Source organism: Triturus cristatus, chromosome 2_1 (assembly GCF_964204655.1).
Source record: "Triturus cristatus chromosome 2_1, aTriCri1.1, whole genome shotgun sequence".
NCBI classification, from domain to species: domain Eukaryota; kingdom Metazoa; phylum Chordata; class Amphibia; order Caudata; family Salamandridae; genus Triturus; species Triturus cristatus.
In genome coordinates, this window is record NC_140581.1 from 1,003,306,737 (window position 1) to 1,003,320,445 (window position 13,709).

Here is a 13,709-nt window from a genome sequence, read left to right on the forward strand (position 1 = left end):
AGTCCCTGAGCCCTAGGGTGGAGGGACAAACAGACAGGGTCGTCCGGGGCAGGGCAATGTCGATGTGCAACAGCACAATCCACCGGGTCCCCCGAAGAGGGCCTCGCCCAAGTCCCCAGAAGAACGTCGTACGACGACTCGTTAAAAGGCAATAAATCTCCACCTCCCCAGTGCCCTGGTGGAGTAAGTCCTGCAAGGGATCAGAGGACAGAGAGAGAGGGGGGCTGCTGTTGCAAAATGTCCATAGCCCTGCGAACCGCCCTTGCAAAAGTCGCACTAGCCCCCGTGGCCATTCGAGGTGGTGACAACCGGTCATCCGTAGGAGACGGCAAGAGACTAATCCTGCTACCAAAAGGTGGTGGAACCACAGCATGAGGGCACCCAAGGCCCTGCCAGTGCATGGGTCCCTGGGCAGAGGGGAAACAGAACAGCCCTGGGGGTGGCGAACCCACAGGGACCTACTCAGCCTCAGACTCCACACCTTCCACGATCTGATCAACAGCCGGCGACGAACGGCGCCGAGACGTCGTGGAACCGACGTTGAGGATCTCCACAAGGGCCTCGTCCGTCTGGCGCTGGACCGGCGTCGACACCACCCCCACCGAGGTGGTAACCCACGGAGATGGACGGAGTAGACCGGAGGCGAAAGCGGCGCTGTAGCTGAAGCCAGCGTCGATGCAGGGAGCCGCACAGGGCTGTGCGAAGACACAGGGGATGTCGACGCGACCTCCACTGAGGTAGGAACCTGTGGAGAGGGGCGGAACCGGCACGGAGTCGAGAGCGGCGCAGTAGCCGCATCCGCCGTCGACGCAGGGAGCCGCGCAGTGCTGTGCGACGACCCGGAAGGCCCGGACGAACTCCGATCAGAGCCCCTACCCCCTCTATGGGGCCCAAAGGCGCACCAGGGAGAGGGGGTGAGCCTAAGATGGACTGGAGGGTCTGAGAATGGGGCTCCATCGGATCCCTAGTCGTCCCAGCGCCAGGAAACGACAGGTAAGTGGGGGTCGACACCTGAGGAGCCATGTCCGGTAAAGACCGGGAACAGCGAACCCCGTCGTCGCGTGAGGTCGGCGACCTCCGAAACTTCTTTTTCCTGTGCTTACCTGCGGGAGGAGGACAACGTCCGCGGGAATGACTCCATGACCTGTGCCGACCCGACCCTCCAGCACGAGAAGGAGCCCAGCGGCGTGAGGACGCCGAACGGGACATCCGGGTGGCCAATAACTTCATGCAACGCTCCCATAAAGACTTCGGCTTCAGGCGGCGGCAGGCATCACACTCATCAGAGTCATGGTGCTCGCCCAAGCATACAGATCGCGTGTGGATCCATCGCCGACATCTGCCACGAACAAGATGCACACGTTTGAAACCCGAAGGCATCAACACACTGTTCCTGGATGCCGAAGATGTCCAGAAGGCCTAAAAATCAAAAACAGGTAAGAGGTAACCGCTTCTCCGGATCCGCGTTCGCACGCAGAAAAGAAGAAAACTGACGTCTTTTATGGTTCCATTGACGTTACCTTCGTTGACGTCAGACGGAGCCAGGCAACGCCGCCTCCTGGCGTGCAGAGGTACTGCTGGGGAAAAAAGATTTTCCGGATCCGGTCTGACGCCTGGGGAGAATATTTTAAGTTAAGGAATCTGCAGCTAGATGTCTCTATCAGATCCCAAAATGCTGGAACGCAAAGCGTTCAGTGTCGTGATCAGGGCTGTTTTATCCTTCGCCGGCACCCGCAGTGCGACAGGCACAACACTTTCTCTGCCTAAGACAGAATCAGCAACTGCAAGCCAACCCAGCAAAGCACACAGCAAAGTGGTAGTCTCTCCTCACATCTCTTCCAGCCCTTCTTCCTGGCAGGTTCCTTAGTCCAGCAGTCATCTAAAGTTCTGGTGTCGGAGCCCCAATATTTACACCACATTTTACTTTGAAGTTGGTACAAACAAAGTTTCTCTGGCACACATAAACCAGTTCAGCCTGGCTCAGGCCAGATTCACCACAGGAGGTGGAGAAAGTTTGTGAGAGGCAGTTACAGTCCATTCAGGTGCAAGTGACAACTCCTCCCACTACTCTAAATGCAGCCAGGTCTATTCAGCCTGGCTACGAGTCCCCCAGGAAAGGCAGAACACACCTCAACCCCCCCCCCCCCGCCATTCCACCCTTGTGTCTGTCTAGTGTGAATGTACATCTCCTGCTCCTGTCACCCTGAACCCAGACGGGGAATACACCAACCGGCAGGGGCACACAGGATGGTTAAGCAAGAAAATGCCCACTTTTTAAAAGTGGCATTTTCAAACACACAACATAAAAATCATCTCCACTAAAAGATGTATTTTTAAATTCTGAGTTCAGGCATACTAAACTCCATTTCCCTATCTGACCCTAATGGAGAGTTATGCTTGTAAAATGTTTCAAGGCAACTCCCATGTTAAGCCTATGGGACAGGCAGCCTTTCAATAGTCAAAATCGAAATGCACAGTGGTTCACTATCAGGACATGTCACACACACCAAGACATGTCACACACACCAGTACATGCCCTACCTTTCACATACACTGCCCCCTGCCCATGGCGGTATCTTGGGCCTACCTTAGGGGTGCCTTACATGTAAGAGAAGGGAAGGTTAGAGCCTAGCAAGTGGGTGCACTTGCCAGGTCCACATTGCATTAAAAACTGTGCGCAGTCACTGCAGTGGCAGGTCTGAGACATCTTTGAAAGGCTACTTTTGTGGGTGGCACAATCAGTGCTGCAGGCACACAAGCAGCATTTGATTCACAGGCCCTAGGCACATGTGCACATTACTAGGGACTTAGTAGTAAATCAAATAAGCCAATCATGGAAACACCAATTCATAAAAACAATTTACATGGAGAGCATATACACTTTAGCACTGATTAGCAGTAGTGAAGTGCCCAGAATCCTAAAACCAACATAAATAGGTCAAAAACAGGAGGCCGAAAAGCAAAATGTCTGGGGGTGAACCCGCTGTAAAAGCCAAGTCTAACACTATGCTTCTCTTGTTTTCTTGCCATGGTGTTTCTTTTTTCATGCCTGTCCCTCTGCAGTGTTCCTCTCTTTTATTGTATTGTCCTACTCTCATGCCTTCCATCTCACAGTGCTTCTGCCTTCATCTCCTCTTCCCAGTGGTGTGGCAAGCAGCAGTGCTTCCTGCATCAACCTGAAAGGTGTTTGAGTTGTTATTCATCATTTGGTTGTTTTTTGTGAAAAACATTATTTCATCTGTAGTCACTCAGTCAATGAAGTTAGTGAATGTACAGGTTCCCTCAAATCATGTACATGTCACTGGAACAGGTGATAACCCCCGCACTGGGCCCATGCCAAACTGACATGCATTTCATTCCTCACATCCATCTCAATAAAGTTTGCCAAACCTGGGTCTTGTTTCTGGTGGTAGGTGTTGGCCACAGTTTATTCTGTCAAGATGTATGAAATACTTTTTGCATTACAGTACTCCAGTCATAACTCAATATGGTAGGATAGGTTTTTTTAAAGCGCTCGAATGCCGAGGCGTCTTGGTGCTGAGAAGTGAGATAAAGGGACTGCATCACCTATACCAGTACCTTAGATCGGGGGGGAGTGTGGGGGGGGGTTGGACAGCCAAGTTTTTAACAATTTCCTAAAATGCTGCCTGTTAGATAGTAGTCTCATGGTGATAGGCAACTGATTCCACTGATTGGCTGCACAGTGTGATAGACTCCTGCCTCCCCATCTGACTCTGTGAATTGTAGAGATACAGATGAGACCCGTGTTTGTGGATCTAAGGTTACTCATGGGAGTGTACCAAGAGCACAATTTCTGGAAATCAGCTGCCCCTCCGCTATATCATGCCTTATGAACTAAGCAAAGGGCCTTAAATTCTATCCATTGCTGAATAGGGAGCCAGTGTAGTGACCTGATGGCAGCAGAGGTGCGATGGCCTTTAGGAATGTTTAATAACAAACTTGCAGCAGCATTTTGTATCGATTGTAATTTTGCCCTCTGCGCCTTATCAATGCCTATGAAAAGTGCATTGCAATAATCTAACTTCGAAAGAAAAGGGCCACTACCACCGTTTTCCTTAGTTCCTGAGGGGTGAAGGGGAAGATCTTCCGAAGAATCTTCAGTAAAAAGAAGCCGGAAGAGGTTACACGGTTGATCTGAGCCTTAAAATTAAGCCGATCGAGGGAGGAGCCTAGCGCGCAACCAAGATGGCCGCGTAGGTGCGAGGCTCCCGAGGACCTCCGCAACCTCCTACGTTTATCCTGTCTTCATCCTGAATCGGTTGAGGGGACTGTGTCAGTGAACCTGAGCAGAGGTGGTACCCGTTTTCCGTTTTTGAATCGGACCCCGGGTGCCGTGATGAGCACCGACTGAAGTTTGCGGCCTGCTCCTCTCCTGACCCCGGACTGGAGTTTGGGGGTGATCCAGTGGAGAAGTGAATAACAACGGCGGGACGAGCCTGGCGAGTCGCGTACCCCACACTTTCACTTTCGCTTTTGAGTCCCCTTGCCGTCACCGCGAGTGGGATCACGGCGCTTCTTTGTGTGGTGGTTGCCTCGCTGGGGGATCCTGCCTGCCTGCGGGGACCTGCTCCGCCTTCTTGAGGTGACCTCCGGGGTCCTCGGCCTCGATTGCTCGTTCTCCGCTGCATGACTCGTGGGGGTGCGAGATACAAGACGATGGCCACGAAGCAGGATGGAGATCGGCTGAAGGCCAAATCGACCCGGCGTGGCGCCGCACTTCAAGTCAACATCATGGATCGCTACACCCTACCAAAAGGTTCTCCCGGCGGGTCGCATAAGTCTTCCGAGTGCCCTCCAGATGCCCCGGATTTGCCGACGGATCTGACTTTGCAGGACGTCATGGGCGCCATAGCTGAGAAGCAGACCTCGGTGGGTCAACAATTCGACACCCTGGCGCACAAACTCGACGCGGTCCTCATCGATGTCAACCTTGTTAGAGCGGATCTATCCAAGACAAATGACCGGGTTGACTCTTTGGCCCATACCGCGTCGGGCCTCACGACTGAGGTGGCGGCCCTCCAGACGGAGGTGCACCGGCTCCGGCAGGCCAGTGCGCTCACGGATCGGCGACTGGAGGACTCCGAGAGCAGGGCCCGGAGGAATAACGTTCGCATTATCGGGGTGCCTGAGGGACTGGAGGATTCGGCGGCGGATCTCTTTGTGGAGGATCTGATTTCTACTCATCTCCAGCCCCGAGGACTGAGTAAATTCTTTGCGGTGGAAAGGGCCCATAGAGTTCCTGGCGGCAAGCCGAAGGTCGGGGCTCCCCCGCGGCCTCTCATTGCCCGTATCTTCAACTTTCGGGACAGGGATGCGATTCTACAAGCTTCCAGACTGCGGGGGCCGCTTAAGCTGGAGAACATAGAGGTGAACTTTTATCCTGATTTCACGCAGGCGGTCCAGAAGCAGAGACTGAGTTTCATGCGCGTCAAGCGGCGGCTTCGAGATATGAACTTAAAATACGCAATGCTTTTCCCGGCCAGGCTGCGTGTGGAGTCTGATGGACGCACTCACTTTTTTGACCGTCCTGAGACGGCCGGGGACTGGTTGGACACTTTGTCTGGGGGACATGATCGGGATGGGATGGGGGCAGCGGGAGGAGAGTGCCCACCGGACCGGGTATGAGGTACTGACACTGGGGCTCATTCCTGATGATGCCACTTTTCGGCCAAGCTCAGGGTTTTTTGACTGTTGTGTCTCGTTCCCCCTCCATTGGAGGTTGTGCGGTGTCTCGAGGGGGTTCTCTTTCCTCCTCTAGGGGGTCTTTGTAGTTTAGTTCACACAGGGGCGACAGGCACACTGCAAGTTGGGGGGGCTGTCTGGGCTCATGCAGGGGTGCAGGGAGGGGGGAGTTTTGTGTGGGATGTTGGGTTGGGGTTGGGTATTGTTTGTTTGTACCACAAGGCAGAAGTATGGTTGTGCTATATCTAAAGTGCTCTCTGGGGGGAGACTGCTCGGTTTTGGCTGTGATGGGGGGTAGGGGACTGAGACTTCTGTCCTGGAATGTTAATGGATTGGGGGACAGGATAAAACGGGGGGCGGTCCTGCAATTCTTAAAACAGATTTCACCTGATATTGTATTTCTGCAGGAAACACACCTTATTGGCAATTCCTTTCGTGCCATGAACAGGCGGGGCTATCGCCTTGTAGCCCATTCGGGCTTCACCTCTGGTTCGAGGGGTGTGGGCATTATGGTTAAAACCTCACTCCCGTTGGAGGTTGATGAGGTGCTCCATGATGATAGGGGACGGTATACGGCTCTAGTGGGCAGATTGGAGGGTAAAGTGATTGTTTTGGTTTCTGTTTATGTCCCGCCGGGGTTGCAGACGACTACTTTCGCTGATTTGGGGCGCCTTCTTCTTGGACTGCCGGAGGGGACTCTAGTGGTTGGGGGGATTTTAACGCTGTAATTTCCGGAACTGTGGATCGTCACCCACCCAGGGATCTCCCCCGCGCCCAAGCCTGGTTGTCTGACCTCTTGGATACCCTGGGACTGGTGGATTGTTGGCGGCTGAAACACCCTACGCAGGTACAATACACCTTTCATTCCGGGGCTCATGGCAGTCTTTCGAGGCTTGACTATGTTCTGATGCCAGCGGCACAGGCGGGGAGGGTTGGGGAGATGCGACATCTAGCTTGGGGTATTTCTGACCACTCCCCGCTCTTGTTGCACTTCGACATTGTCCTGAGGGGGGAAGGGAGGGTGGTCCCGATCAACCCCTGGTACCTGCGTAACCCCACAATCCGCGCAGATTTGGTTAAATCCCTTGAGCAATATTTTGGAGATAATGTGGGATCTGTGTCGTCTGCTGTTTCTCTGTGGGAGGCGTTCAAGACGGTAATCCGGGGGGAGGCCCTATCCCTCATTTCCCATTCCAGGAGGCGCGAGCGGGAGGAGGTGACCCGTATCGAATCTGAGATAACTGAGTTGGAGGGTGATCTGGATTGTGGTGTCACAGACGACAAACTGCATGCTCTCAGACTCAAACAAGCGGACTACAAGACCCTAGTTACGGAGGCGGCCAGGGGCCTGAGTAGAGAGCAACAGGGGCGACTGTATGATGTGGGTGATAAGGCTGGTAAACTGATTGCGTGGCAGGATAAAAAGGAGAGAGCGAGTCGAGTTGTCCCGTCGGTTGAGAGACTGGATGGTGTGTGTGTCACTGAGCCGGAGGAAATTGTTGATTGCTTTGCTGAGTATTTTCGCGGGGTGTACTCCCCGGTATCTTCCCGCTCGGAAGAGGATTCCCACGCCCTGCTTAAAGATATTGCGCTGCCTTCCCTTTCGGAGGAGGATAAATTGTTGATGGACGCTGCTCCGACATCTGAGGAGATTGCCCTCGCCATACGTTCGGTCGCCTCTGGCAAGGCCATGGGTCCTAATGGCCTTCCCATCGAATTGTACAAATTGCGGCCGGATACACTGGCTCCGCATCTCCGTGATATGTTCCTCGCGGCCCGTTCGGCGGGTACCCTCCCGCTGGACCAGCGTCTTGCCACTATTGTGGTCATTCACAAGGAGGGGAGGCCGCGGGATCGGGTCACGTCTTACAGGCCCATTTCGTTGTTGAATGCGGAGCCGAAAATTCTGGCCAAGGTGCTGGCTAATCGGCTGGTCAGCGTGGTGTGCGATCTGATCCATCAGGACCAGTCCGGCTTTGTCCCTCATCGCAACACCGCGCTTAACCTGCGGCGTCTGCATGGGGTGCTCGCGAGGGTCCCGTTCATACGTGAGCCAGCCATTTTGGCGTCCTTGGACGCCACTATGGCGTTCGACACGCTCGAGTGGCCGTATATCTGGGCGACGCTGGCGAAGTTTGGGTTTGGCCCGGGATTCATTGGCTGGGTGAAATTGTTGTATTCCGGACCGCTGGCGCGGGTGGTGGTGAATGGTAGAGTATCGGCTCCTTTTGAATTGGGCAGGGGCACGCGGCAGGGCTGCCCACTGTCGCCGCTCCTCTTTGCGGTCGCCTTGGAGCCCCTGGCGGAGTGGCTGCGGTGGCACCCTTCGATTCGTGGTCTCCGATGGACTCCTGAGTATGAGGATCGCGTCTCCCTTTATGCGGACGATATTCTTTTGTACCTTGCTTCCCCGCGTGAATCGTTGATTGTGTTGGTGGATGTATTGTGTTCATTTGGCCGCAACTCCGGCCCAGTCATCAACTGGGCTAAATCCTGTGTATATGTCCTCTCAGGGGAGGCTCCTATCCTTCCGCGGGGTTGTCCTATCCAGGTTGCTCCGCAGGGATTTAAGTATCTGGGTATCTTTATTACCCTGGACTCTGCGGCCCGATATAAACAGAACCTACTCCCCCCCCTCCAGCGCCTTAAGGAGGATGTGGCGCGTTGGAGGCGCTTGCCGCTCTCGCCGCTCGGCCGTGCGGCGCTGTTTAAGATTATGTCGTTGCCACGTTTTTTATACGCTCTACAAAACATGATGGACGTCGTCCCGGCTCGCTACTTACGGGAGGTGGAGGGTCTGCAGCGCCAACTGTTTTGGGGTGGGAGGCCGCATATCGCCCTCGCGAAGCTGACGCTCCCGTGGTATGACGGGGGGGGTCGCCCTCCCAGACATCAAACGGTATTACTGGGCCTTCCAGCTGGCTTCGATAAACCACGGGCTTTATGGGCCCGCCCTTAACCCGGCTTTTGAAATGGACAAATTGTTGTTGCCGGGTGGCGACTACAATCGTGCGCTCTACTCTAGATCGCTCGACGCACGTTTGACGGGTCCTACCCGGGTCGCGGTACGGGTGTGGCACGCGGCAAACTTGGCGATGGGGTGGAAGGATCGGTTGACCCGGGCGACGCCATTGTATGCATCTGAGCGATTGGGCTGCTTGTGGATCACGAAAGGCTTTGATAAGTGGGACACGATTGGCATCAGCAGGGTGGGCGATCTCTGGACGAGGGGGGGATTTAAAACGTTTGATGTGCTGCAGACGGAATTCCAGTTGCAGGACAGGGAGTACTTCCGGTATATTCAGGTTCGTCATGCGCTGTGTTCTGTATTCCCGGATGTGGCGTCCATCCCGGAGTGCTCCCCTCTGGAAGATAGAGTGCTAGACGGGCATGTACCGGATGGCACTATCTCGTTGATTTATAAAAAGCTCATCAACGATCGCTCGGGACTGCTGACTGGCCTTCGTGAGGCATGGGTTGCCGATGGATTGGAGCTGGATGACGAGGACTGGGTATCTGCGGTGGCCTCCCCGAAAGAGGTGGCCATACCGGCCCGCCTTCGTTTCGTCCAGCTCAAAATACTCCACAGGGTATACGTTACGGGGCCGGGTCTGATGCGTATGGGATATGCGGTGGATGGGATGTGTAAGCGTGGGTGTGGTTTGTTAGGGACCTTCTTCCATACTTTGTGGGAATGCCCGGAGGTGGCGCGGTTCTGGCGTGGTGTGCATGCGGTGTTGCAAGCGGTCACGCATGTGACACTGTTTCCCGAGGCTAGGAGATGTCTGTTGAATGTGTGGGAACCGACTGATTACACGGTGCCGCAAACGTGGTGGGTGACACTGGGATATATGGTGGCCAAGCGTGACATAGCACAATTGTGGGGCTCCCAGCGGCCACCAACGGTTTCGGTATGGAAGGACAACATGGATTGGTGTATGTTTCGGGAGAAGGTAGTGTATGTGGCGAGAGGTAAGCCTGGGAAATGGGTGAAGGTGTGGGGCCCCTGGAACTCCTATCGTGGCGGGATTTGTACCCCGCCACTGACGCCTGACTTGGCAGCGGCCCAGTCTCCCTAGTCCGCTTGTTACCTTGATTCTGTGTCGTCATGCCCACTTTGTTTCTGTCCCGGCCCGTCCCCCCCCTATTCCTGTGGATCGGTGGGGTCCTCCCGAGGGGAGCACATAATGCTGCCTAGACTTCTGCTGCCTTGTGGGTTTGTTTGTAGTTCTTCATTAAAAATGGAACCGCCATTTGGGGGGTCTGGACGGTGTGGCCGCAAACGCTTCCTTCGACTTCTGGGACCTTTACCACTTGCCGCTTGTGTTTTACAACTGTGTTTTATGGTCCCACTGCTTGCTAGCGGCCGGCCTGAAGGTTGTAGGCCCATACTTGTATATCTATTGCATTCTGTAATAAAGGTTTAAAAAAAAAAAATAATAATTTAAGCCGATCATCAAAGATGACCCCTAGATTCTTGGCCTTGTTAGTTGGAATGGAACATTCACCAGCCTCTGTCGGCCACCAGGTTTGATTCCACCGGGATTGACCGTTGCCAAACTCCATCACCTCAGTTTTATCAGTGTTAATCTTGAGATAGTTATGACTCATGCAGCTCATGATGTGTGTCAGACAAGCATGAAAGCTAGCAGCAGAGGTCTCGGACTGTTTAGAAACAGATATGACAATCTGTGAATGGTCCGCATACGAGACCAGAGAGAAGCCATGCTCTCCGATGAGTCTGGCGAGTGGAGTGACGTATATATTAAATAGAGACGGCGACAGTGCAGATCCCTGCGGCCCGCCGCACGGGAGATTAAATGATTCAGATTTTCCCAGTTTATGGGCTGTTACCTCGAGGCCAGAAACGAGGAAAGAAGGGCCAGAGTCGCGTCCCCAATCCACACCGCCTTCAGCCGCCGCACTATGATTCACGGTGTCAAGTGCTGTTGATCGGTCTAAGAGGATGAGGACGGCTCTCCCCCTCCCCCCCCCCCCCCATCCACCTGTCTGCAAATATGATAGGGCCATCAATCAACATCTTAGGGGTCATAAATCACTTTTGACAAGCTCATAAATCACAAACGTGACAGGGTGTTAATCAGTCCATTTACCATGTTATAAATTATTTTGACAGGCTCGTAAATCATGTGACGGGTCATAACTCACAATGGCTGACAGGTCATAAATCATTACTGACATATCACAATCACGTTCTGTTATCTGCTTGCTATACCAACTCGCTACCTTGTTTGTCCATTTTGTGCCCTGCCAACCGGCTAGTTTGGGCTGCGAGTGCCCTCTCTGCTTACTCCTACCTTTTGGCCTACTCATCCTGCTGTAAGGCATCCCCAGGTAAGTGGCCTTCCTCTTGCACAACGCCCTGCCGGTGTACCTTCTTAACCAACAAATGTACCCCTTCTTAACCACTTCGCAAGCCGTTCAGCACTGCGACAATGCTGCTGCTTGGTGTGTGGGTGGATCTCAAAATTCGATCTGTGCACTGCCTTGGCTTCCAAAAGTAACCTGTGCTAGGGCAACAGCGTACTTACAACCCCACTCCCCCCTCAATTGCACCCAGCTAGGATGCGGTGGAATCCCCCCCATTGGTGGTGTTCAAAACATCACCTTTGTCACGCAACCTTGACCTCATGAGACACAATATAAGCGCAATATAGTATTACAAATAAAAAAAGTGATTTTAAAGAAAAAAAAGTGACAAATTACTTTAAAACAAAACCCACACACAGGAAACTAAAAAAGGCAAATGATTTGTTCTGGTGTTAATTTGAAAAAAAATAATGATTTCCAAGGGACACTTCCAGTACTCTGTGACCATTACGTACTGGAAACAAAACACATACTTTGTATAGCAACATTACAACTTCAAATTGCATGCACAATGTTTAAAGGTCCGGAAAAACTAAACATTACAATTCTTGGAGAATGTATATTAGCCGACGGTAGGAAGTTAAGACTGATATCATGACATAGATTATTATGCTGGCATAGGAATCAATCATCAAAACACCAGCAAACGTTTTCAGCACACGTGAATTCCTTCATCCTAATGAACCCAGGTATAAAATGTAATCCACGTTCTGGTACAAGTGACCTCTTCAACAGAACTTTTTAATTCATAAAGATTCAAAACAAGCGTGTCAGCAATGTGGTCATCCATAAGACATACACCTATATTACTATTATTTTCTGTTGCTATTGAACCGCATGACAATGCAAACATTGTTAAAAAGTCCTCTGAAGTCACACCCAAATAGTAAAACGTAATTTCCTTTATTTAAAGAAAATAAAAAAGTAATGAATGGTGCAGTGGTTACATTTTAACCTTCCTTCCTAAGCATGGAAGCCTTGGTTTAGTTAGATTTGAAACTGCTTTGCACATCAACGCAACTGAAGAAACCCCAAACACTAACTTTACATTCAGATTTAAGGAGCTTTGAATTTTCTTACCAGAAAGGAAAATTATAGACTGAACACATCCCTATAGATCTCAACAACTGGAAATTTTACTCTGTAAAATAAAATTTCAGCTGGAACTAGCACGGCACCGTTGACATGAAAGTACCTTCTGTAATGTCTGATCCAAGGTTTCCTTCACGCTCTTCTTTGGAGTACTGTTCCTGACCCCATCATCTTCGCCAAGTCTGAAGATTAGCTCTGCCCGGGAACAAATAAGATATTATGACACCTCTTATCCTACTGAAACAATACTTATGTCAGTCGTAAGAAAACCTGCATTCCTCTCTGCCAATTATGAATAATTCCGTCTATTTTCCTGTCAGGCCTTTGGTCAGTCTCTGAACAGTGACCTCTTTTCAAAGTCTTGTGTCACATAATTACCAAATCTTTGTAGTATCACAGTGGGGCTTTTCTCACAATGCAAGCTTTTCAAAGTTACAATAGATGTGCAGGTTAAAGATACTGTACTTTCATTCCCGTTTTTTCATTCTTTTATAGACCATTCCATCTTTGCCTCAAAAGCAGAAATCATCGCCTTTTCATCTACAGTCACTTGCAGTTTTGTTCTCTGGGTCTCCCCCCCTGCCAGGAGGATCAGAGTGATTGGTGAACAAAGCAAACAGTAACAGAATTAGAATGGAGCAGCCCTTTAAACCCCTTTTTTCTTGTTAAGTGAGTATATACACTGCAAGATCGTATTTTTCGGCGAGAAATCTAACCATTTTAGCTCTCTATACTGCTGGGATTTAGCTTCCCCTAAGCGATACGGGCCAGACGTCTTCAGCCCAATGGATAACCTGTATTAAAAAGTACTCTACTAGAAAAGAAAACCAGATGACCAAAAAGGCAAACAACACATGTTCTGCAGCAATAAAACAACAATAGTTACTAGATAGTCTGATTAGGGTTCAATTCTAATTATGGTACAATGCACGTTTTGCAGTTATTATCATTGCTGTTTCCCTCGATTATCTTATTCAGGGACAGATTTTGGAATTTTGAAGTAAGGTTCGGCATTATCACTGGAAACAGGAAAACCACAATGGAGGAAGTTTGGAACCGCTGTAGGTTGGTGTGCATGGCTGAGTGGTGTTCGCTAATTTACCAGTGTGGCCTCTGCTTACTGTAAGCCTTCAGTCTTTGAAATGACCTCTGTGACCCGTCTTTTCTCATTTTAAAGGCGACTTCCGGCGAGTGAGGTCACAACGAATCTCAAAACTCAAAAAGATGTCATTAAACAAGGCAACATTTTAGAACACCAACTATTATTGATTGTAATGATGTGGGGATGGTTAAATAGAACATATTTTTCCTTACACTGGATAGTTCCCTTAAAGGCATATGCAGAACGTATAATCAACAAGAACGGCCCAGGGACCTTTAAGAATGAGAATTATCCTCCACACCACCTGAAAGCCTGGTGAACACACGCCTTGCACGGAAAACCCTTTACCACACAAATGCTTCAGACTATGACTCTCAAATGTGCTAAGAGCAAGGTCCTTGCAAAGGCCAATGGCTTATGC

General features: G+C 51.2%; 1 protein-coding gene across 1 annotated transcript in view; it reads right to left on the reverse strand.

Annotated features, from left to right (window-relative positions):
- Positions 1-13,709, reverse strand: part of CNTLN (centlein) — a 1,182,709-nt gene that overhangs the window by 410,123 nt on the left and 758,877 nt on the right. Inside the window, exon 15 of the mRNA XM_085634784.1 lies at positions 12,290-12,381. Within this exon, the coding sequence (XP_085490910.1) occupies positions 12,290-12,381 (92 nt within the window). The remainder of the gene's footprint in view (positions 1-12,289; positions 12,382-13,709) is intronic.